This window comes from Tetrao urogallus (assembly GCF_951394365.1).
Source record: "Tetrao urogallus genome assembly, chromosome: 1".
Lineage (NCBI taxonomy): Eukaryota > Metazoa > Chordata > Aves > Galliformes > Phasianidae > Tetrao > Tetrao urogallus.
The window spans coordinates 73,217,970-73,242,423 of NC_136813.1; the positions used below are offsets into that span (position 1 = coordinate 73,217,970).

General features: G+C 38.9%; 1 protein-coding gene across 2 annotated transcripts in view; it reads left to right on the top strand.

Annotated features, from left to right (window-relative positions):
* The window catches only part of GLRA2 (glycine receptor alpha 2), a gene marked incomplete at both ends in the record, with an annotated part of 126,242 nt that overhangs the window by 96,148 nt on the left and 5,640 nt on the right, over positions 1-24,454 (top strand). For both annotated transcript variants that reach the window (XM_079549490.1, XM_079549489.1), the window contains one exon: positions 3,045-3,194. In XM_079549490.1, the coding sequence (XP_079405616.1) occupies positions 3,045-3,194 (150 nt within the window). The remainder of the gene's footprint in view (positions 1-3,044; positions 3,195-24,454) is intronic.

Below are 24,454 nucleotides of genomic sequence, written 5' to 3' on the forward strand. Positions count from 1 at the left end.
TGTTCTAGAGGTTAAGATTTACGTCTCAGAAGAGAACGCTCTGTTTCCAGTTCCTAAACTTATGTATTTTCATGTGTTTTCATACAAAGTGTAGCAGTTTCAGCAGGGGTGGCTGATTGAAGCCCACTTCAAAGGTCTGTGGTCTGGTGGCTGTGGCCCTTTCCAGATGGGAGGAAGATAGGTGACATTCAGCTAGAGCAGAGAGAGACCCAGATGTTTTACTTTGTTCATGTTCTAGATACCAAAGTGTTCATTCTAAATCTGGTCACCCACTTTAATTCTTCCCTGGAAATGTACACCAGAGGAAGACTTCCTTGATGTGAAAGATCCACAGTTTTCCAGGCACAGGAATGGCTAGAAATAAGTCTTGCTTCAGAGTGCTGCATAGACTTTTAGGCTTTTAGCAGCAGAATTTTGGACATATCAAGGACATATAAATAAAATCATAAAAAAAATAATTTGAATCGAAGGAGTTAGATTTCACTTATTATAGAATTTACATATTTCTGTTTTTATAGTGTTGTTGAAAATAATTTCATCGTTTGCTTGCTTAAAGCTGTTCTGTGGTGCAGCAATGACTAAACAGTAAAACAAGCTACATACCTGCCAAGTATATCGTAATCCCAGACCAGCAGCCTGGAGTTAAAATAATCCATCTAGCTCAGCAATATGGATGCCATTTATGGCAGCGCTGTCAGTGGCTGGAAGTCTAACTCAGGGTTCCCTTTTTTATTTTGCCATCACTGCTATGAACCCACCAGGACAGGATTTGCAGTCACAAATGCTGATTCTCATGGTTTCAGCTCCCTGCATTGTGCTGTCTCTGGCATCACAGTCCAGCTGTTTATGCATGTCTATTATGTCTCCTCAAGGCATTCGTAAAGGAAAACAAGCTTCCCCTTCAAGGAAGGTAACAAACATCATAAACTCAGCTGCATTTTACAGAAATTACAGTGAGTTGATTCCTACTGAGCTTCAGCCTGTGGCACAGAATGTCTTGGATACTGCAGAGTTTTCATTGGGTTTCACAGCTGCTCAGTCAAGAAGTAACTTGTAACATTTTTCTATGCTTGTGAGAGAGAACTGCATGCCTGCGGTGAATCTAACTGAAAGGCACAGATCCATAGTATCACCTTCGCCTGCTAAATGCTCCTCTTTATCTCAGCCTGGGCATGTGATCCTATGAACCTTGCAGTGGGCACCAACTACAGTGCAGAGACGGACTATAGTCTTGGCAGCAGTGTGTGCTTCCCTAATGCAGGCTGAATAGCAATTCTTGACTCCTATGAAATATCCTGTTCAGTGTTCAGGATCTGCAAAATGGAGCTGTGTATCTTTCCTGCAAGGTTTCAAATGTTACTTTCTCCTCTCATATTGCTTGCTGGAGCACATAGTGCAGTGTATTTCATTACGCGTTAACAAAAAGTGTTCTACAGTCTTTAAAAATACAGTGCCATTCCAGCACATGGTGATCATGAGCAAAAATCTGCAGAGATAGAGGTACTTCTCTTCATCATTAAATGGTAGCCATGAGCATGAAAGCAAGATCATTTTTAATAGAGTGTGCAAAACATCTTAGGGTGAGAGGAGAGTCTCCTCTGGTGGAGACTGTGTCTACTAAATATTGGACTAGAAGATTCAGAACACATTGTTCTCTTCTGTCATGTCTGAGTCCTGTGTATGTTGACAGCATTGAACTGTTTGCTCCGCAGAGTACTGTTCTGACATCATATACCTGTTTATTATAGTTTTTCAGAGTTTGGTGCTGTCCATCTTTCTTATCTTAATTCAGTAGTGTGATGATGCCTTTTGAGATGATATTGGGTATGTGAACCATCTTCAGAGAGCCAGCTTGTTTGATAACAGAGATCTGTGCTCTGCTGGATTAGGAAATGATAGCTAAGTTCCTGATGGAAGTATGTGATGCTTTTATTTAGACAGCTGTGTAAAGTCCCACACATCTATGCTGACATCATGAGGTTCTAAGCTCGTACATACCAACCTGAAGACAAAAAATGCTAGTAGGTGTTAGTCATCTCATCCTGAAGTACACATCTAAAACAGCTCAGATGTACTGCATCCTAGAAATGCCTACTACTCTTCATTCCTTGATTTATTTATATCAAAGGAGTTTAGGTATCTAGCTCACATGTACTTTGCAAACACAAAAGTCAGATAATTATAATTCCACCCTGGATAGAGTACCTGATAAGCAGAAGCGATATCCTGCTGTTTCCTAATCATAAGATCTTTGCTTAAAAACTGTAGGACTACAAAGAAAGACAGAGACCAAACGTAGCTGTGGAGGCCGACATACCTTTGATATGGATAGTGTGCAGCTCATTAATTGGTTGATACTTGGCCTGCTGTGAGTAATGTGACAAAAAATCTTGTGGCGTTACAATGCTTAATACATCTGATTTTATTGTGGACAACTCGAATCAGAATTGGCTTGTACTATAACAAAGACATATAGTACTTAGATATTTCTACTCTAGATAATGTCTGTGAAGCTTTATTTTTACTTACAGAGTTATTGGATAAAGATCAAGTGATTGTGACTGAATATTTAATAGCACATATATCAATGAAGTTAGATCAATTGTTAAGATACAGTACCCAGAGTTTACTTTCAGGTTATTGATAGCAAATGTAGCTAATTAATATGATGATGGATATAATATTGCTCCATGAAAGAGGAAAAAAAAAAGGCAATAAATATAACTGTTCTAGGGTGGTTTTTCAATTGATTTTATATTCATATTCTTTCCGATAAACTGGGGTTTGGGGTATATACGAGGAGCTGTGATTGTTAGACAAACTCTGATTCTCTTGTGCAAGGCAGTTGCTCATAATTTGTGTATTGTTTGTACATGTGGCCACACATAAGGGAACAAACCAAAATGAGCAAAAGAAACCAAAACAAAAAGCCCTACATCATTAAACAATTGAATCTCATGACATGCAGAAATGTGCTTACTTTTTCACATCAGTTTATGAAGAAGTTTGGAATGCAAAATATGCTGTGTTCTTCTCCTTTCTAGGTCTCCTACGTAAAAGCTATTGACATCTGGATGGCCGTGTGCCTTCTCTTTGTCTTTGCTGCATTATTGGAATATGCAGCAGTCAACTTTGTTTCACGGCAGCACAAGGAGTTTCTGAGGCTTCGAAGACGGCAAAGAAGACAAAACAAGGTATAGTTGCCCTTTACTCCAGGTGCCCAACTTTACCCTGACAGTATATTTGACATATAGGTTGATTTCTCACCTCAGTTCTTGCCCTTGATGGACAGTGTCGTTATAATGTTGATTTTTTGTGATTTATTCTTTGAGAAGGAGTTGAAAATTATCTGCTGGCTTTATTTACAGTTCATAAAGATATCAATAAATGTCAATAGACTGGTCACTGATTCCAAAAATTTTATTCTCTTCTTAAAATTGATGAGGCAGCTGTACCTTTACCCATACACTTATTAGCTATTTAGGCTAGACTGACCTCAGGTTTTCTTCTAATCCCCAAATACTGTTATTATATGGCGCCAACTAACAGATAAGGAACAACAGGACACAATGATACAGACAGCATACTAGCATTATTATTTCTCTGAATTCATCCAGAAATGCTAACATAAATGCTAATAAGCATATGCTTAAGACCTGTCTTTTCTAGTGTCTTTTCTTGCTAAAATTGGAGATTCTCTAACATAGTCCCCTGTAGGTGTGATGAGCAGTTCTGCCCTCACTTCTAAACCAGCACTGAGCAGAGTATTTCCCTGCTGAAATCAGCAAACCTAACCACTGGGAAAAAAGAAAAGGATTAGGGCAACTTCACATGTTATTACTGGTACTAACTTCAGTTTTTTAACAAAAGAATGTTTTGTGAGGATTATGATTATATAATTTTATACCAACCGAAATGTAGAAGAGAGGCTTGTTTTTAATGTCGATATCAGTCTGGAAATATTTTTAAGAAGTCTGTCAGTGTTTCCTGATTTCTTATTTGTTAAAAGAAAAGGCAAGAATAGACATCAAACTGAATTTTAGTCAATTTATGATGAATTCCCACAGCTATAGCGTCCTTCCTGTATTTGTTTCACTGGAACTCAGAATCAGCAGAAACATTTAGGTTTGTATCTCCGCAGAAACAATTGCTAGGCAAAGTAAATATTCACTTGAGTCACATGCGAGTTTCAAGTTGCTAATAATGGTTTCCTTACTTTAGCAATAACAAGAATGGCATAGGGCATTTGTGTTTTGACAGGTCTGTCTAATAATTATTCTGTAGCTAATGGAATATTTGATGGATGCTCTGGGAAGCAATCCAGTACTGTCCTCAGATTTAATGCTGTTGTCAGATGAATTGAGATTCTCATTCAGATTCTGAGAGGGAATAGAAATGCTTGCCTGTCTGTAGGCACACATGGCAGATACACTGCCACTAGAAACCTTTGTTTCCAGTAACGATGCAACAGCAGAAGATGATGTATGGAGTCTGTAATTTCAGTTTTGGGTATGATGTCTTCTTCAAAAGTGAACTAGTTGCCAAGATGCCACTACTGGTAAGTAATAGTATGGCAACAATGTCACTTGAAAATTATGAGATTTTGATTATGGTTTGGTTTTGGTTAGTCATTCACCTACTGTCAGAATGATTATTTTGGTGACTATTAAGGGAAAGATACTTGAAACCTGATCATCTGAAGAGACCACTCAAGTCAGTTGATTCTACACAAAATGGACGATTCCCTAATTAAGCACTGGATAACACTCTTTTGGTGTAAGATACACTTATCCGTTTGCACAGGGTTTCTATTATTTTTTCTATGAATCTGCTTGCACAAATTTCAAAATAGGGAATGATGATACTGAGACCAGCACTTTTTAAAGCATTTTCTGCGTCTCTTTACTTGAGTAAAGAAGTAAAAAGTAAAATTTCACGATTTTCTCTGTTTTGCCTTGAAAGTGGTTCACATTGTTTTGCATGATGGTCTTCTCTAACTGAGCCAATTCTTCTCTTTGCGTGTTATGTATGTGTTGTTGTGTTGCCATTGTGCTGTTCTTATTCTTGCTGCTGCTATGTATGCTGACACTCTGGGGACAGGCACAGACTATGACTTTTGGGAATGAAAGCGTCGATTCCGTGAGGCGCATGAATGGCTTGCAAAGAAAAGAGTCATCAGCTTACGGGACAGTGAATCAGATCGGCAATTCAAGTTTGAGGGTAAAACTGTAGTAAGAAAGAGAAAGCAAGAGAGAGCTTTAGTATGTGCAATGATGTCATAAATCAGCAGAATGGATGATTTTCATGACATCGCCAGTAGCCTCTTGCACTCTCTTTTCTAAATATCCCACACAATATATAGAGTACTGTCCCCAGCATGAACAGCAATTTCATGTTGCATGTTCTTGTGGCCCGTCCTTATGATTGCTATTTTCCATGGTTGGATTGTGCTGTTTCTTCTCCAAACCTAAGGAAAGCGTATGTGTATTCTGTACCCTGGCCCTGTATATATATGGGGAGGGTGGGAGTTAGGGGACCAAGTGTTGTGCAGGAGCATAGGAAGTGCTTTGACATAGAAAATACCACACTGTGTCATCTTTCAGATGACTGCATTCCAACCAAACTAGGTACATATAATGAAATGCATTTTACTGGTATGGTATTTATTTCTCAACTGTCAACCTGTGGTGTACCTTCTTGTCACGTCCTAAACACTGTCTAGTGGAGTATGAAGGAAAAAAAATGTATTTCACTGTTTTTTTCCAACTTGTTTTGAGAAGAGCCATGGGGCTGAAATTCTGTACACAGTGTGATGTGTAGTAGATCTGAAGCAATATGATAGCCACTGATAGATCCAGATTACGGGTGAGTTGTGGAAGTAATAAAATCAGTGATGGAGAGAGAAACAAGCTTAGTGTTCTGCTCATTGCTTGCTACTGGTGGCAGAGAAATGAAATCCATTCGTTCAAATAAAAAAGGACTAGAATTTAAATTTTTCAGGACCTGGTTTTCCAAAACTAAAACATCATTGCCCAAATAGCTTTTGAGCTGTAATAGGCCTCTTACTTTGATCAAGGTTTGTAAAGTTATGTGATTATAAGATGTAGATTATTTTAGTGGATTTTCTTCACTGCTAGGGGAATTACTGGCTTTCAAAATCAAAGCAAATAACACAGATCCTGTTACACTGCGAAATTATGTTAGAGGGCTTGCAACGCAATAAATCATTCACTTAAAGAGCAACAATAGCAAACAGCAGAAGAGAGTCTTCATTTCTGCATTCTTTCTACTGTAGAAATAATCACATTTACCCATAGGCAAAAATGAACATAAGCACGAAAGTTTTAGGGGTAAAACCGATATTACTATGCTGCCACTGGGAAGCTGATGTCATAACTCCAAAAAAAAAAAACAGTACAAACAAAGACTTGCTATTGTCTGTCTGATCAGTCACATAGTGCTACTAGTCCAGCTAGGTTCATTTAAAACCCAGCTACTCTCTGACTGCAGAAAACTGGCGGAAATATCACTTCTACTTCTTAATATCGTGTATTACACACACATCCAGCACTATACAAAGAGGGACCACATCTCTGTACTATTTTTGCTGCAAAATCCTGAGATCTGAAGATGTTCTGGAGTTGATTTCCCCTAAAGAACTCCCACCACGAAAGTGATTTGCTCTAGTAAGGTGGAGATTCCTGGAGCAGTGTTGTCATAGATGAAGCTTGGTACTTTTCTGCTCAAGAGAAGGACATTTATCTGCAGAAAGGAATACATCCTGTGGTCCCACAAGACACCTCCCAAGCAGGGTTTGTGGCTCTCTGAGTTATTGCTTACTAAGCTAAGGGCTTATGGAGAATACAAACCTAAAAGTCACAAAAAAGGTGAATGACTGGCACAGTCAAGAAGACACAGAAGAAAAGGGAGGTGGTTTAGCACTTACACTGCATTATTCAGAGCTAGTTTGAAGAAATAGACACCAAGACATGCCAGGTCAAGATTCCTGAATTAAGTAGATTGATCCTCAAAACTGTTCTCAGTTTTGTAAGCCTTCATCCCTGCTTTCATTATTGTTACTGCTGTGTTGTGTTCCTCATAGTGGTGTGACCTCCTCAGCATTGTATGAAAGCACGAGAAATCTGAGACTATCAGAATTCAGGAAGGTTAATGCTTCTCCAGGAAAGTTTAGGTTGTACTGCTGACTGTCCAAAACTTGTAATTACAACTGAACAATTCACCCATCCCTGTGTTAGAAACAACTGAACTGTTGTCCAGTTCAGGACCTGTTGCCACTTTCCATAAGGAATGAAACTCTGTATCCTCAGCCCTTCAGCCTATCTGCATTCTCCACACTGTTTCTGCTGGAGGAAATATTCAGTGCTCATCCTAAAGATCTGTGTAGTCTTCCTGCTCACAATGAAATGCACTCAACAGTAGCCATATCTCACTGCTGAAATAAATGGTTGTTTATTTGCTGTACAATATGATATTACTTTTTGTATAGGGAGAGTACAGCCTGCAAAAGCCATGAGTCTGGTGGAATGGAGGATGTAATACAGTTGCACTATATTGAAGTCTAAATTTGCTTAGTGCCAGATCATCTGAAGAAAAACAACTTCTTTTTAAAATATTATTTGTAATAATCACAGAAGATTTGGTTATTTTTCAAAATGATGGGTTTCTAGTGAAGCAGAGCTCTATTTACACAGCCTCTATCATCTCTTTTGGAAAACAGTAATTATTATGTTACATGATCAGTAGTCAAAATGAGTCACAGTCCACGAGTATTTATACCAGTGTCTCAAATATGACTTCCTGAATTACACTATGACCAAGAGTGGGGGTTAAGTTTGGGAATGTTAGTATTAAAAGCAATACTTGGCAGCTTGAACAAAAAAATTGTGCAGCTGGAGGCTGTGACAGAATTTAATCTCATGTGTAGGGAACATGGAGCAATACAAATAACAGTGCTGCAACCAGGGGGGCTCAGATGCATGCAGATTAGCAGAGGGAGGCACAAATGGTGTTTTCAAATGACAGAGCTGGGACTGAGACTTAGTGATTACAATGGCAAAAGATAACTCTGCTAAGCGAAGGAGGAGGTACCTGGCCAAATGGTCAAGAGAACTGCTGATCTCTGGATAGAGCCTGCCCATGGGCAGGCAGGTAGCCACCAAAAAAATGCTGCCACATCTAGGTGATGAAATATTTCCATCTTTGAAAGGGAGAAGAAATACATATTGAACAACTGTGATTTTCAAAGGCTGTCATTTTAATCGCACCGAAATCCCACTGTCAGAAACCCAGACTATTTTTTATTTTCCAGACCTGTCAGCTAAAAAAATCACAGCCTGCCTTTGCCTTTAAAACACTTGGTACTACTGTCCCCAATGGAAATTTTTGTCCGCTAGCATCTGTGTGTACAGCACTCGGTGGGATAACGTGCAGGGTGTGCGTTATGTAAGATGCCGCATCATGTGAATAATGGAAGTGCTCAAGGAAAGCCCTTCTTGCTGAGCTATTTTTGGTGCACACAGAGCAAGCTCTAACACACAAGCTTCATTGTGAAAAATAGGAGTCCAAGCCTGAATGGCTTCCACTCTCTCTGACATCTTGCTTACTTAGCAGATTAAAGATCAGGTAGTTTTTGCTGTAGACAAACACCCTCAAGATATTGCAGTTACTTTCCTTTCTCCAGGGCAATTACACTAGCACTTTCATGTAAATGCATAGAAAAAAAATCCAGCAGAAGGTAAAGAAACCAAAAAGATAATTTAGCTTGAAGAAGTAGTCTGTACAACTGCACAGAACCAGTTAAATAATAGGCACAATACATTTCAACGTGTTGCTGTGTCACCTTGCAGCTTCATCTGAATGTCCTTGTTTGCCTTTGTACTGTGAGCATGAATAGGCTAGTAATGACCCTAGTTAACATAGGTCTAAGTATCTTCATTATTTATTGAATGGAATTGCCGTAGGGATTTCAAATATTTAAACAAAAGCATCATTTTGAACTAGAAGAACACCTTGATAGAAATCTTTAGACTAGCTCTGGGCACGAGCCAAGACTCACAGTGAGTCCTAAAATGAAGAGTAATCTGTAGGGAAAGAAGGTGTTCAGCCTTGGGGGTGGAATCCGCTGTGTAATCAGCAGAACAGACTAAGCTTACTGGAAATGGAGATTTTCCAGTAAAAAACAAATGCAGACAAAGAGGCAAAGTGGAATAGAGAACTATTTTGTTTGTTTGATTGTAAGGGAATGTTTATAAGTTTGTGAAGTTTATAAGTTTGTGAAAAGTGGAATTCAAGTTTCTCTTGTGTAGGAGGAGGGAAGCTAGGAAAACTCACAAAGAACAAGTATTTGTGATTAATGGTAATATAGCTTCAGATGATATATGATGATGAACTGTGTTTTGTTGTTTGTTTTGTTTTTTTTTCACTTGAAACTAAGACATAGAGTTAAAAAAGGACAGCCATACTTTCAAGGAGAGAACTCAGAGACCCTATTAGGTCTCAGATATTGGGTGCATTAAACATTCTATAATTAAAGGCAGACTATAAGTAGTGGGCACCAGATAAGTGGAGAACCAATGGGGAGTTGGTAAGATTGCAAAATGATGAATCTTAGTATCTACTGAAATGATCAGAACGGGGCAACACAAAGTATCCTTTGGAAGAAAGGGAAAGATAATCATACTGGAGGGACCAGGTGCTGCTCCAAAAAACAGCAGCCAGGACATTATGCACCATAAAGACTCACGCTGACCAGCCTGAAAGTACATGATTCCTTAATATTAGGATATGAATAGGACATAAGGGTCAGAGAACTAAGTTTAAAGGAGCTGCAGAATAATAGTCTCAAGATTTCAGATTTGGAACTATGAAATAGCTGTATGCTATGCCACCTGGGACTGATAAGACTAGAGAAGCCTGAAGGTGTACCTGATAGAGTTTTATTGTTTGCTCAGTAGTGTTACTCTTGCTTTAGAAGCTCCAAGTCCTCTCTTGTACCTACTCAGCATGCAGTGGCTGAAAAGATCAGGTTGGAACTGACAAGCCTTGGGGACTGAAGTTTGCAATTCACTGGAGTGAGTTTGTCCTGATAGTTACTCAAGAACAGCAGGAAATATGCCAGAAATGAACTCTGCAGTTTTCCAGCTCATGAAAGGTACTCCCCGGCTGGGTGCAAATGTCTCATTTTTTATTATACCTAGGGGAGAGTGCAAACCGAAAATAGGGCAGAGGAAGCTAAAAAAAGAGACAGGAATCAGTGTTCTTATTTTTGATGCTTTAAAGCAACAAGATGTGTTTTTTTTTTCAAAAGCTACCTGACGTAAGCACAAACTTCTGTTTTCTGGATTATTATAGATACAGTGATTCTTTCATTGAGTATGTTCTGGGCTACCTTATTTCATGAAAAATTCTGTGAAAAAAATGTTGAAAAAACATTTGATGATCAAAACTGAAAAAGACTGAAGGAGTATACTTAAATTGTCCCTTCCTGAGACTCCATAGAGCAATAAAAAACATCATAGTCCCAAGGTTTTGGTCATGAAAAGAGGTTTGCCAACAGGCGGTCAAATTTTGTCCCATGTTGGCTACTTTGTTCATCCCACACGGGTAGCTTATATTTAGTCTTTTCCTGCCCAGAATCCAGACCAAACAAGGCTCTAATCTCAGGGTTTCTCACTGAAGGTATGGTTAGTTTTCTTTCCAAGGGGAAGGTAAAGATATCAGGGAGGGGAAAAACTTCTGATCCCTTGCTGATCATAATACTTTATATCAGTTCTGAATTCCATCCTAAGTTTTAAATTCAACAGAAAAGAATTTCAACATGAATAAATACAGATTAGTGTTTCTGCAAGAGAATGGAAGGGTCATACTTTTACAGCCAAACATAATGTTGGCTAAGAATATCAACACTGCTGTATCAGTGTATTTCCAATCTAGCTTGCAACCGTGCTTGCTCTGTGCATCTCCAGAGCATAACACACCAGTTGCATCAAATTACACGGTAAATTGGTGAGATGGGCAAGTGTTCAGTAGGATCCACGAAACGCATATTTACATTTGACCCAATTAATCCCGTTCTCCACTGGGGATAGAAGCTGCTATTTGAATGTAATTAATTGTGAAGCATTCTGTAATGATGTTGTCCAAATGACATTGTGCAAAACCAAATTGTATTAAATAGACTGTTGAAACCTCATGCTGTTTCAAGGTCTGAAAATCTTAATGGGTTCCAGTAAAATCCAGTTTTTATAGTACTTCTAGAAAAGTGGTGTTGAAGTACATTATTTATCTCTTTCTCTCTCTCACACTCTTTTTTTTTTTTTTTTCTTTTTAAACTAGACTGTAATTTCTTTTTAAAGGTAATATTACTTATAGCAAACTGATTGCTCAGGGACAGTTACTGGCATTTTTAGTTTGATGTAATGATCAGAGATATTAATTTCATTTGACCCACTGCTAGAGAAAAATTACATTTAGCATAGACATGGTGATCTGTATTTGGGTACTTCTCACAAATGGCTTTTTGTTGTTGTTTGTTTTTTATCATCTTTTCAGTAACACTAATCTCTCATCTTGCAGAAAAGAAGTAACTGTCCAACTAGGAGAGGGTGGTAGGAAATGAAACTTTTTTTGCTACTGCAGGAGGAAGGGTCTAGGAAGAGATACAGTGGAAGGTACAAATAGTCTGAGTGCTTGCTGTCTGCCCAAAATCCTTCATCCATTTCAAACCAGAAGCATTTGAAAACTCCTTGACAAGTCCTGCCAAAGATCACTAAGAATTTACCCATTCATTCTCTGCTACTGGGATGTTCTCATGACATTTCAGAGATGGCACAGCCCTTGTGCCCACCCAACACTTCTTTACTTTCAAGAGTAATGCCAGGAAGGACTGCTTGTGTTCTTGGTATTCTTATTGGTAAGCTTGGTTTTCCAGTGTTTGGCTTTGTTTATCTGGCATACTGAATGCCAGAATGTTTTTAGCTCTTAGATTAACAGATTGGAAAGGTCAGGAAAGGCTGCTGTGATTACCTAAACATGTGGACCAACAGAAGTCCAGAATTATAGCTTTGAATTTCTGCATCAAGCCTGGAACTTTCATTTGAGGGGTTGCATAGCTCTTTGAATCATTAAACTTCTATCTTGTGTGTATGATTTTGAAAACACACAAACAATGTGTCTGCATTTGTACGTACACACGTACAATTCACTTGCTTAAATGTAGCTATTCTTCTACTGTGCCAAGGTTTTAAATTCTCTATGATATCATCACACAAATCCAAGGAGGCGGGAAGTCTTTGATTTCACCTCACTCTCTTCACCTTGCTGTCTGTAAAGTTTTCTGAAGTGATTTCTTCTGCTAGTCACATGGAAGTTCTCTGCCTACAACTGGCTTGTTTGTTTTCTGTTCAGCCTTCCCAGGCTGGCTGGTTACAGAGACTTGCCTTTGGGTGCTCTGTAATCTTCATCTGTCAAATGAATAGCTAATTAAAAGTGGAGATCACAAACTGTGTTCATTAGGGATTATCTGAGTTGCACAACTGTGAGCTCTTAAACTTCATTCAGGAAAGCAAGTTGTGTGTTTCCTCTTCAGCCTCACATCAGTAGCTGCATTGAGGTAGCCTTGACACTCTCTAGCACAAACTCTCCAAGACCTACATTTAGCTACTTTCTGTTAAATTACGCTAGCTTTCTTTATCACAGGCAAAAGCTGTACAGTAGATATGACTGAAAAAAATAAAGTATGGCCTCATGGTCTTCAGGTCCAATATTATTGAGGTCTAATACTATTTTTTTTAACTGTTATGTACCTAATTACATTAATTAGGTTGTAAATGTGTGCTACCATGTGTTTAATTGCATATGCAATGAAGGTGCTAACAATGTATAAGTATTCCACACAAACTGCATCAGTATTTTCTGTAGCCCTCCTGAGGCTTTCGCAGAATAAAATTGCCTTTCTTCAAGTTTTGCAAGTTCTTGTCCTATCTTTTACAGAGAGACAGCGGCAAATTAGGCAGCTATTCAACTGCTGCTTTTTTATTAGACCATAAAGTCCGATAATACTCTAGCAGACAGGTCCTTCCACAGGCATTTGTATATGTAAGTGCTTGTGTCTAAAGGGAAAAAGCAGAGGTGGCATAACATACTTTAGATATTATTCTCCCTTTCATTGTAATTCCTGCACAGGTCACTGGATCTCATTTGTGCCTGTCTACCTTGTAATTGCCAGTTTTCCCCAGGCTCTCATATGCTGGTATGTCCTGTCATGCCTGGGCTTCAGGTTGCCTGAGTTTATTCATTTTAGTTCTATCTCTAAGCCTATTAACATGCATCTCACTCTATCCAGGGAGCCTCACCATCATTACTAGCAATGATTTCCCACCCAAAACTAACATGTATTTGTTGATTCTTATTTTTTTTCTCTGTTACGTACTTTCTTCAAAAGTATCATAGCTTACGGCTTGCTTTTGTTTGTTTGTTTTGTTTCTTCTCAGCCCTGGCCTACTAAAGTTAGCTTAGTTGCTCACCCAACCCAGTTTTCAAATCTGCTTTTCAGCTTTTCAGCCTAGTCAATGTGTACTTCATTGTAGCACTTGTTTTCAGCTTACCCTATCAACTTGGCAATAGTCAAGCCTCTTACAATGTTATAAAAAAATCTGTTTTCTGAGTAAGGGTAGAAATAATAGATCTTTATAACAGATGAGGGAGCTATTTAGCAAACAGCTGCTTCTCTTCACTGTGGCAAGATCCACAAGATAACCACAGAAAGGCATCTTATGTTAGGACATGCTCTGCCTAATGCAGGGTGCTTTCTGTGATTGCTGCTGAAGGAGGAGGCCCTGAGGTCAATGCGGAAGGAGGACATGTCCTCAATACTTCTTCTCGGGCCCTAGGACTTTGCAACTCAAAGTCTTTTTAAGCCAGAGGAGGTATTTTTGTGATGAGTAGCCTTTACTATTTATGGATAGAGCAATCAGTTCAATTGTGATGATTTATCAATTATTAAAACACTTTTCGTAAACTTGCTATGAGTTGTTAGTATTAGCTCCTCAGCTTTTGTGCAACTAGAAGTACGTGTGGCCATTGGAACAGCCAGGATTGTGTGGACTGAAAAGGGCACTGGCACTGGAGAAATAACTTTCTGAGGTTAATGAAGAAGTAAGAATAACCAAAGCTACATATTAGATGAAAGGCAATAGGATTACTAATGGTTTTGCAAATTGCAATGCATATTTAGAGGATACAGTTAGTATTTCTAATAAACAAAGTAATACAGAGTTTGGTTTGGTTTGCCTGTAAGAGAACGGAGCCAAAAGAAAAAGGAGAAGCACTAATTATATGAGGCATATTCTGTATTCGCATTTTCTTCCTTGCTCTGATATATTTGTTTTCATAACACAATACAAACAAGAGCAGGAACAATTTTAGCATACTTGAGGACTTCAGCGTAAGCTGTGGCTCATCTCACCATTCCACTTTTCTCAGATGGCGGTTAGTGAGCTATTAGTGGTCCTTAGTCCATTCAAGGATGGAAGAAAATGCAATGGGGAAAAACAGAATTGTGTGCTCCCATAATTAAAAAATATATATAATGAACACTAAGTCACGTCTGTTGTACCATGCCTTTATCTTTTAAGTTGGCTTCAGATCCTACAGAAAAACAAATCAATTAGCTAGTTGTTATAATTCTTTTATTTTATTTTTTTTTTTTTTTAAATTTTTTGAGCACTGTCATTTCGTTCCTTATTTTAGAGATGTCCTAGATTTGTCTATCATGAGCTGTAGCAGAGTCAGTTCTGTATTTGTCACTAATGAGCTGGTCTTTTATTATTCTGCCCTTACTGTTACCTGTGCTGGATACTCACATTGTGAGATATTAATGTACTTTTTCATAGGAACCATGTAGGAGTGTGAGAGAGAATAATACAAATTCCAAGGAGGGTAATTTTTGCAGGCATAAAAAATGATGTCTTGATTTCTAACTGTAAATACTCTTTTTTTTCCCCAAGTTTGTACAAAAGATGCATTTCCCAAAATACAGAGAGCTCATTTAAGATGCTGTGGTTCTTTTATTACTTCCAGATACTGGGGGTTGGGGTTGCTTGTGTTGTCTGTCTCTTATTAGCTCTTTGATCTTTGTTCATTTTCCCTTGTGGCTTATATTGTGTTATCTTGTTGCAGAAATAACCTGTTGGAATTTTTTTTTACTGACAAGTGTGGACCAATGATTTGTCACCCTTCTCTCTTCAGTTACTTCTTCCCCCTTTTTTATGCTGAGTTATCCTGTGGGTATTTGTATAGCTGCAGTTGAATATCTGACTTGTAGCATGACATGATATTTTCATTGCTGGATTTGATGCTAACAGTTGTTATTTCTCAAATATTTTTCCCACACCATGTGCTGCTAGCAGATGACTTTACTGCACATGGCATCTCAGCCAGTGCTCTCAGTCTCACTTTTCCCCTGTCACAGCTGTGTGTTCTTTGCTGCCTAACCCAACTCTCATGAGTCTGTCAAATATCTCCTTCAGCTATCAAGCATGAACTAGCTCACCTGTAGGAAAGGTACTATCTATCAGAGTGAAAGTAGAAGGAACGTTTTTGGGGTGTAGCGTTCCTTGCCTCTTGTGCAAGCTCCGGGCTGTCTTTGCCTAAGATAGACACCTGTAATCTCAAGGTGGGTCACTCCAGACTGATTGGCAGGACATGTTGCAATGTGAAGGTTGGCCTTTCCTTCCCCACAAGTCCTCCCTTCTTGTCTTCCATATGAAAGTCAAGATCTCTTAGGAACTGGTACCAGATTTGTATGAACTCAGGGATCTCTTCTGCCAGTGGCATTTGAAGTAAAGAGGCTTAGACTTTAGCCTCTTTGCATGTTTAAAGCATTATAATGTAGAGATGGCTGTGTGGGCTGGCTAGTTATTGATTCCACTTCTATTGTTTAACTACACACACAGAATTGGAGGATAGTAGAGGACAGGAGCAAGAGGGGTTCTCGAGGGCCAGCTGGCACAGGCAGAACCAGGCAGGATGCTGGGAGATTTACTGTGGCTGAAAATATTAATCAGCGCTTTTAAATAGTTCCTTCTGTAATGTGCCTGATACATCAGGCAGGAGTTTAAAAGAGATTTGTGAGGGATTGTTCCTCGGGGAGACTGTGAGCTGAATTATATCTCTTGGTGAATGTGCTGACCTGTAAGTGAGTATTTCTGATTTACACCCTGTAATTCTCCTTGACTCACAAGCTCTCCTGGAACAAAGGTCAGTAAAAAAGACTCTGAACAATTATTTACCCTTCTGGACAGGAATAACAATAGGTTCTTTCTGTTCCCAAGGCTCTGCGCTTCCCCTTTCCTCATCAATAGCACAGCTGCAGATGTGCTGCTGAAATACAGCTACACAAGTTTATATGTTGTAACGTGTGCTGATCTCCTGCTGAGCTGTCTGCTCTCTGAGCCTCTGCTCTCATCTTTTCCTATTCCAGAGAACTGCCCTTCATCCTCCAGCTCTTGTGGAGGTCAGTCCTAATTTTAAGATCTGCCTGGACTGAGAAAACAATTTTTCAACACACTCATGTAGAGCCAAAATTAGCCCAATACTTATTTTGAGATATATAAAACTAATAGATGTGTGATACAGTCTCAAAACAACCTGCCTGTGCAATTAGTTCAGTGATCAGACATTTAAAAACTGTGGCAGAAGAGCAGAGCTATGGATTAAGATGCACAACAGTTTCCTTTATTGAATAGAAAAGCATGCAGAATTTTAATTACAATCAGGAGATTGTATATTTACTGCAAGTGCTCATGTGGATTGCTAACGGGTTTTGACAGAGAAGAACCACACAAGCCAAGACTTGAAAACTGGCAGGAAGGCATACAGTAAGTGTTTAATTTGGGGCTCTGCAATAGAACATGCGTCTGAGACGAATATGTGACAAGAGGGGAGTACTGGATTTCTGCATGAGGAGGTGACAAGCCAAACAGCAGCTATATATTATCTGTGATGGTGGAAAGATCACATCATTTGCAACCTTTGAAGCAAGAGGAAAACTGAACACAACATCATCTTGTAATGATCTAAGAGAAAGCTGTCTCTCCTTTTTTAATTCCTGGTTATATATACCTGTTCGAGAGGGCCCCACTAAACAGAAAATGGAACGTGATCAAGGGCAGTCCAGTGAGTCAATTTACTAATACCATAGATTATTATCCCAAATACATTGTACCAGCAGCACGAACAGTAATGAAGCCTCGTTTATTTCTTTGCCTGTAAATTAAAATGAAGATGTGATTGTAATTACCACACCCCAGATATATGAGTCAGATTCTCTTAATCATCCAAAACAAATAGCCTTATTTTTTATACTGATGTTTATTTTAGGAGCCATTCCAAGACTGGCAAGCTGAAACCATCTATTTAAATGCAGCAAACACATTTAAAATATCCTCTACACAGATTTCCCCTCAGGAGGTGCTTCAGTAGTCTCATTCTTTGAAATATTTTCTTCCCTCAAATCCAGAGAGGGGTAACTCAGCCCTTCATCTGATGATATCATTCAGCATGATGTCGTGCAGTGACACTACATATGAGCAAGCTCCTGGATCTTCAGTAAACCATCCTACCACAGTGCTGATGAAGACTTGTAGAGACCCCCAATAGCCATTGAACAGAGCATGCATGGCTCAGCTTTCTGTCTTCCTATGCTTCAGTGTTTCAATAGCCAAGTTTGAGGAGAAGGATATTTCCGGTGTTGTGAAGGCTTGGTCTTGTTCTATAGGCCATGGTCTTGTTCTATATTTTCGTTCCTTTCCAAATTGTGGGGAGAACATGTATTGTAGGTGTGTTTATGATGTTGTAAGAGAAGGTGGTATTTTCTATAAAGATAAATTGAATGACAGCTGAAGAGAAGGCACAGTTAAACTTTCTTGTATAGCAAAATTTCCTCTCCACAGGAGAGGTTCATTTTAATATATTATTTGTAATACAGCTGAAAAACAGTGTTCTTCTATTGTCCTGGTGTCCAGACTCCAGATGGAAGTCTGACCACCTTTCAGTCTGTCATATATTCTCAAAATTCTAGTCAGACATGAATGAACAATAATTTAGGGAAATAACACCTGAATCGCAGGACACTTTTTATCAGAGATATTCTTTTGTTTTTTTTTAAAAAAGAACATAATCAGTGTTAATGATTTCTAAACTATTTTCTCTAAAAAGAGAGCGGAGAGTAATTGGAGATACATTTACAAGTACGAACTGTTTGCTAAAGATAAATCACGAAGTCCAAATATTACTTTTCTGTTGAGTATTTTTTCCTGTAGGTGGTGTGTAAATTGATTTAGAAATTAGCACAGTGCTATAAATTTAGCACATATAAGGAGAAGCAGATTGTACTGCTGTGATTGGACTTGTCACTGGAGTACTCTAGAGCATGCCAAATCTCTAATCTATTGCTATATGAACACTTTTCCTCATTATTGATTTTTCTGTAGGCTGGAACAACATGTAGAATGCACAAATGATAACTCTCTTTGCTGAACATTAAACCAAGAATGAAAGCAATATCTCACTTTTGGATTTTGCTGAAATTATTATATTCATTTTCTGAAGCCTCCATTTGATTCCTGTTGCAAGCCCTAGACATACAGAACAAAGGCACAGAAAGCTCCTTGTGACGACTTGCTCAGTGATCTCCAGGTTTCCACACTGGTATCACAGCTTGTGCATCGTGAACAGGAGGATAAATGCATAGTGATACATTTCAAAATACTTTGTGGTACTGGAATCTCTCTGAGCAATTAGAAGCTCTGTGTATATATATATATATAGGGGGAAGTAAGCTACTTTTAAAAAGTAAACCATTTCCTGATTGTTCTTAAAAGGTCGAATAAAACCTCTCAGGTCAGAAGTGGTGTTGGCAAGGTTGAGCTCTATTTTAATGATTTGTCTTTTCTCTCAAGGAAGAGAATTTATTTGTAGAGCCCAGAAAGCTCTGCAGAGGCCAGAGCAGACAGGGATTGAGGAAGGAACCGAATGTTGCAAGTAGAAGGTGGAGGTCACATGTTTGGAAATCAGCAAGGATGAAAGCATCAGAGAGAAACTAGGCAGGAGCAGAACCAGGAATTAATGATTCAAAATTTACAGTAGAAAAAAGTGGAAAAGGAATCACAGAGAAGTGACAGCTGTAGGAGGAAGGAGACAACCTGAGATTGGCTATAAAAATAATTTCCTTAATTGATTTATTTGTATTTCTCACTAGAGGTTTTAAGACACCAGCCATGTTTTCAGTTCAGAGGACAAACAAGTCAGGTTGATGTTCACTCGTTGAGAATGAGCCACCATGTTGCTTGATCCTGGCAGAGCATTCCTACCTGGTATTCACAAGCCTGCTGGAGGTCCAGTGAGGTAGAAACCTGTGTTGCCTTTGTCTGCGGGGTCTCCTGCATCGCTTTGTGCTCTGACTAAGGCGCACATTTTCTGTGCAAAACCCTTCCTCCCCCAGGTGTTAGCCCTTGAAGCTGATATTGAAAGTAGCACCTTGATATCAAGTGGCCATAGTCTCTCAAAGTGAGTCCCAACCTCTTCAGTACACCCAAAGATAGGCATTGGAAACATTGATTTAGAATTTATTGCTCAGAACACATAGAAGATGAAGCATGCAATATACACATCTGGGGAAGGCTGCTGAAATAACAGGTTTTAGTGATTCCGTTTGTTTCTTTGTCTTTGAAAAGTGATGTTATTGTTGTACTCTTTCTTCTAGTTAAATTAATGGGGCACTTCATGCATGTTTCTTAGTCATCTTGAGCAAGACTTGAGTTCAGATGAACAACTGAGATCCTCTCCCAAGGATACCTTTTCCTCAGACTATAGTAATTCTGCCACATTTCATCTGCCATCGCCTTTTATATACTGTTACATATCTACTATTTTAGCTTATCTTTTAATCAGTTTTGCCAAGTAATGAAAGTCCACAACTAGGCAATCTATTGCTTAGCTACAGGTCTGGGCAGATGGTCTTTCTGGAGAGGTGCCAGCATCCCACCAGTGAGCCTGTTCATGGCAGAGAATTGGGAAGGTTTAATGACCCTTGGTTGTGTATCCTGTATCTCTGCTCCTGAGGACCACAGTCACATTTGAAGGGGAAGCTACTAGAAAAGTTTGCAAAATGGAGGCTGTAGCTTGAGAAATGCTCTGGTGAGAGCTCCTAACTTTAAGCTGGAAAATATCAACCTCAGCTATGTGCATTTTTTACTAATAGATTCCTTTAGCCAATACAAAAGGCATTAGAGTACTAAATTAAGTAGAATGCACACATGCATTTATATGTACTCATACCAATAAAATGTGTGCATATATATGTAATTCTGTGCTTAATACAGCAGAAGAAAAGCTACCTATCTCATTTTAAATGAAATCTTATTTCCCTTCTGTTGGATGAATATTTCCAAAGGCCTTGTAGGATTAGGGGATTTATTACTAACCAGATGAGGAAAAAATAAACCATCTGTGTAAAGATTGGACTATCAAGTTGTTATAGTATCGAATGCCATTGATTTTTACCTCATGATGAATGGTTTTTTTGCTGTGAATAAATAAATAATATCAGACCTTTGTAGAATAACCCTTGAAGAGGAAAATCAAAATGAAACTATGAAAGTGGATTTGTGAAGCAAATTTCTAATATATTCAAACAGTTAAGATATTTCTAAGACGCAACAATTTAATTTCAGTAACAAAGTCTGGAGTGCAGGTAGCTGGCAAGTGCTTTGTTTAACCCAGTCACGCTTCTGAGCTATGTGAAAACAGCTAGAGAAATGCAGATTGCGATCTTGGCTAACAAGAACAAAATTATATGCAAATCCAGGATGGATAATTTGTGTAATGCAAGATAAGAAAAGAAAACCCACCCCAAAAACATTTATTATTAGGAGCCCATGCTAAGAACTGATAACCGGGAAAGGAAGGCATTGATTTATCAGTTGGTTTGTCTTCTCAGCGAAAAAAAATAACAAAACTTATAAAATTTGCATGTGAACATTTCAAGATGATGCAGATATTCCTAACTAATTTTAGCTACAGAATTTAAATTATTAATATAATTTGCAATATTTAATTTGTTTTGTGTGGTATTTGCATAAATTAAATGCAAGAAATCTGTCTGAGAAAGCACTAGCAATCCCTCCAAATGTTTGCTGAGGCTTGTGCTGGTCGCAAAGGGCTCATAGGAAAGAATGCATCCACAGAAAGACAAAGAAGGCCTCTTTTCTTGTCTTTCCCCATCTTTCCCTTTCCCCTTCCCTTTCCCTTTCTATTTCCTTTACCTTTTACTTTTTTCCTTCCTGTTACTCTTATCCACTTCATGCAGGGCTGCAGAAAGAGCCTCTCCTCCCCTTTCCTCCGCACATTTCTGCAGGTGCTTCCCACTCTAAGCATACACCAAGTGAGATGCTGCTGCTAACCCTCAGTCATGGGCACAGGCAGCAGTACTTTGTCTCTAACACCAACCCAGGCAGGAAGGGTGGAGCACGCTGCCCCTACTGCAGGCTGACTGTTTGCCTGTCTGCAAAAACTGGGGAGCTGGGGGAATTGAAACCAAAGCCTGAAGAAGACGCTAGTGCTCCATTTTGTTCTGGAGGGCAACCTGCATAAATCAGATCACTTAAGAGTCATTTCTAGGCCTTGTACACAGATATACACTTGTTTATTTTTTCCTTTTTCTTTCTTAATCTCAGCTGTTCAATAAATAACACACTGAGATGCTGAGGTCAGGGCACAGGGGTGCTCTAAAAAAAGTAATTTTAAAAGTATTTCAGCTGAGGCAGTCAGCAGTGAGAAATTTCCCAGAAGTGTAATAGAAACCATCATCTTCCCCCCAGAAAATTTAAATCTGCTTGGAGAAAAGCACCAGGAAAGCCTCAGGGGAAACTCCTGGGGAAGCAGGCACTCAGGTACCCCCAGCCCACAGCTGGGGGCTGTGAACTCAGCTCTCCTGTGTGCTGTGGTAGGAAAAGCAATGGCTGCTCGGTGCTTCTTTTCTCCCCGCTTTCCATCCAACGCTCCTCGTGCTTTCCCCCACCCACAGCACCCTACTGCCCTCCCTCCTGTGCTTTGATGGGGCTGTCTCACAGCTGGGTAAAATGTCAGAGTAGCCTCACATTTGAGCTCTGGTTTTGCAGTTTACTCAGCCTTGCTCATTGACAGGGTGACAAACTGGTTGCCCTGTATCCACCAGCCTTCTGGTCAAAGCAGATTATCCTAAAATCTAGGTCATTACTATGCATTTGTCTGATGTAAAACAGACTGATGTGACATTCCCACTGCTGAACCGGTCAGCCTTTGCTGTCATTAGAAGGGGACTGGCAGGAGAGCTAACTTAAAGCAGCCTTCAAATGCCACTGTCCTCGGAGGATTTAATATGCAGGCTGTACAACACAAAGCACTGAGTCTGTACACTGCCATTTAAAAATCAGGGAAACTGAGGCACAGTTTTTCTGTTAGGAATACCTCTGCTCTTATTTAGGAGCTATAATTCTCTATCGCAACATCTATGATGCTTTGCGAAACAGCAGTTCCTCTAATTCTCCCTCCCTTCCTCACAATTAAAATATTAATCATATTATATATAAAACATGAAGTTGAATAAGAAATTTATATTAACTTCATTTACACAATTGAGAGAAACAAGTCTTGCTTTACCAAAAAAGAAGGAAAATCTTTTTTTTTTAAATAATAAACTTATCATCCTTACTGATTGAATAATCTCAATTATTAAATAATTTCTTGAAAAACTTAAATACCATTTACAGATATTCCAAGGCAGGAAAATATTTTTGCTCCGCAGCATGTTTAAGTTATGTTACTCTTTCAGCTGGATAATGTTCAGGGCAAAGCCACATTAACTACCATTTCATTATTCTATTAACAACAGTTCACTTGCTGTTCTTACAGAAAGAGTAAGTAAATCAGTCATGCTTCATAGATTCTTCTGCTCTTTATTGGAGATAGGAGGTATGATTAGGCACAGTTTTCTAAAACAAACCTAAATTTGTCAATTGGAAACCTTTACTGAAGACAATGACCAATTTCTCTTCCATTAATTAAAACGATGCCAATTACTATGAAATGCCTATTTTATTTAGATTTTATAAGGCACAAGAGTCCAAATGAGAGAAAAAAGAAACCTCGCTGAACAGGAGAAATAGGTATTAAGAGAGAGAAAAGGAGCTGCCACTGTGATAGCCACCATTATGGCACAGAATGCTGATGGGGCAACATCACTCTAGACCATTAATGTTTTTGATGAAACACATAGATGAATATTTAGGAAAAAAGAGTTCTTAGGGCAAATTTTGGGCTCTGTTTGATCTGTACTTTGGGCAGGATTGAGGTGAGAAAGTGACAGTTTTACATCACTTTCTGCTTCTCTGTTGTCTGGAGGAGAGGAAACAGCATCTGGCATAGGTGAACTGAGATCATGCAGTTTTAAGGAAGGAACAAACCAGAGAAATCTGTCGATGACAGCTTTACTACCAAATGCCAGCAGAACTTGCTCCATCCTTATTTCCCACCATACCCTCTGAAGAACTGCAGCACATAGATTTGCTATGGGAATGTCATCTCTGCATCAGCAAGAGTTAGCCTGAAGGCACAACCATGTGAAGAGAAGAAAAATGACACTCAAAGTACTACAAATTAGTGGAAATGCGGGACATTTCAACACTATCTCCAGCTCCCGGTATGTTACTAAGAGATGGAAGATCTGAATTCTAAGCCATGTTATACAGGGTGAAAATGAGTGGCTTCTCTTCCAGAAGTGGCCAGGCATGGATGTTTAGAAAAGTTGTATTTCAAAGCTCCATACAAAATCCAGAAGGTCTTTTCTCTCTTCTGAAAATAAGCAATTGAGGATGTACTTTTGCATGAACTAAGGTTACATATTCAATATCCACACGTTAGCCTATAATTAGTGAATCTTTGCCATTGTCCTGTTTTCATCCCCTGAAACATTTCACACAATGATTTACGCAGGTAAATGAAAGACAGTTTCCTCTGAAAAATAAATTCTCCCTTTCTCCTTCATTGTGTCATTGTATTCCTATTTCCTGCACAGGAGAGAAAGAAAGAAAATAAAAGAAATACCTTTACCTATTCATTTTCTCTCCATTTATTAATTTTCACAATGATTTTATGACTTCTGTGATTATCCTCCATCTCTAAAGCACAGTTTTTCTGCGCTGAAGAGACCTCAACTACTTTGCATCTCCTCATGCATAAAAAGTCTTTTATCATTATTGCTGCTCCTCCTGGCACTTTGTCTAATTCTGTCATGTCTTTCCTTTTTGTGGATGACCAGAAATGCTCCTCATTTTTAAAGACTGGCCGCAACATGGGTGGATGAAGTGGCAAAGATTTTCTGATTTGTTTGCTTGTT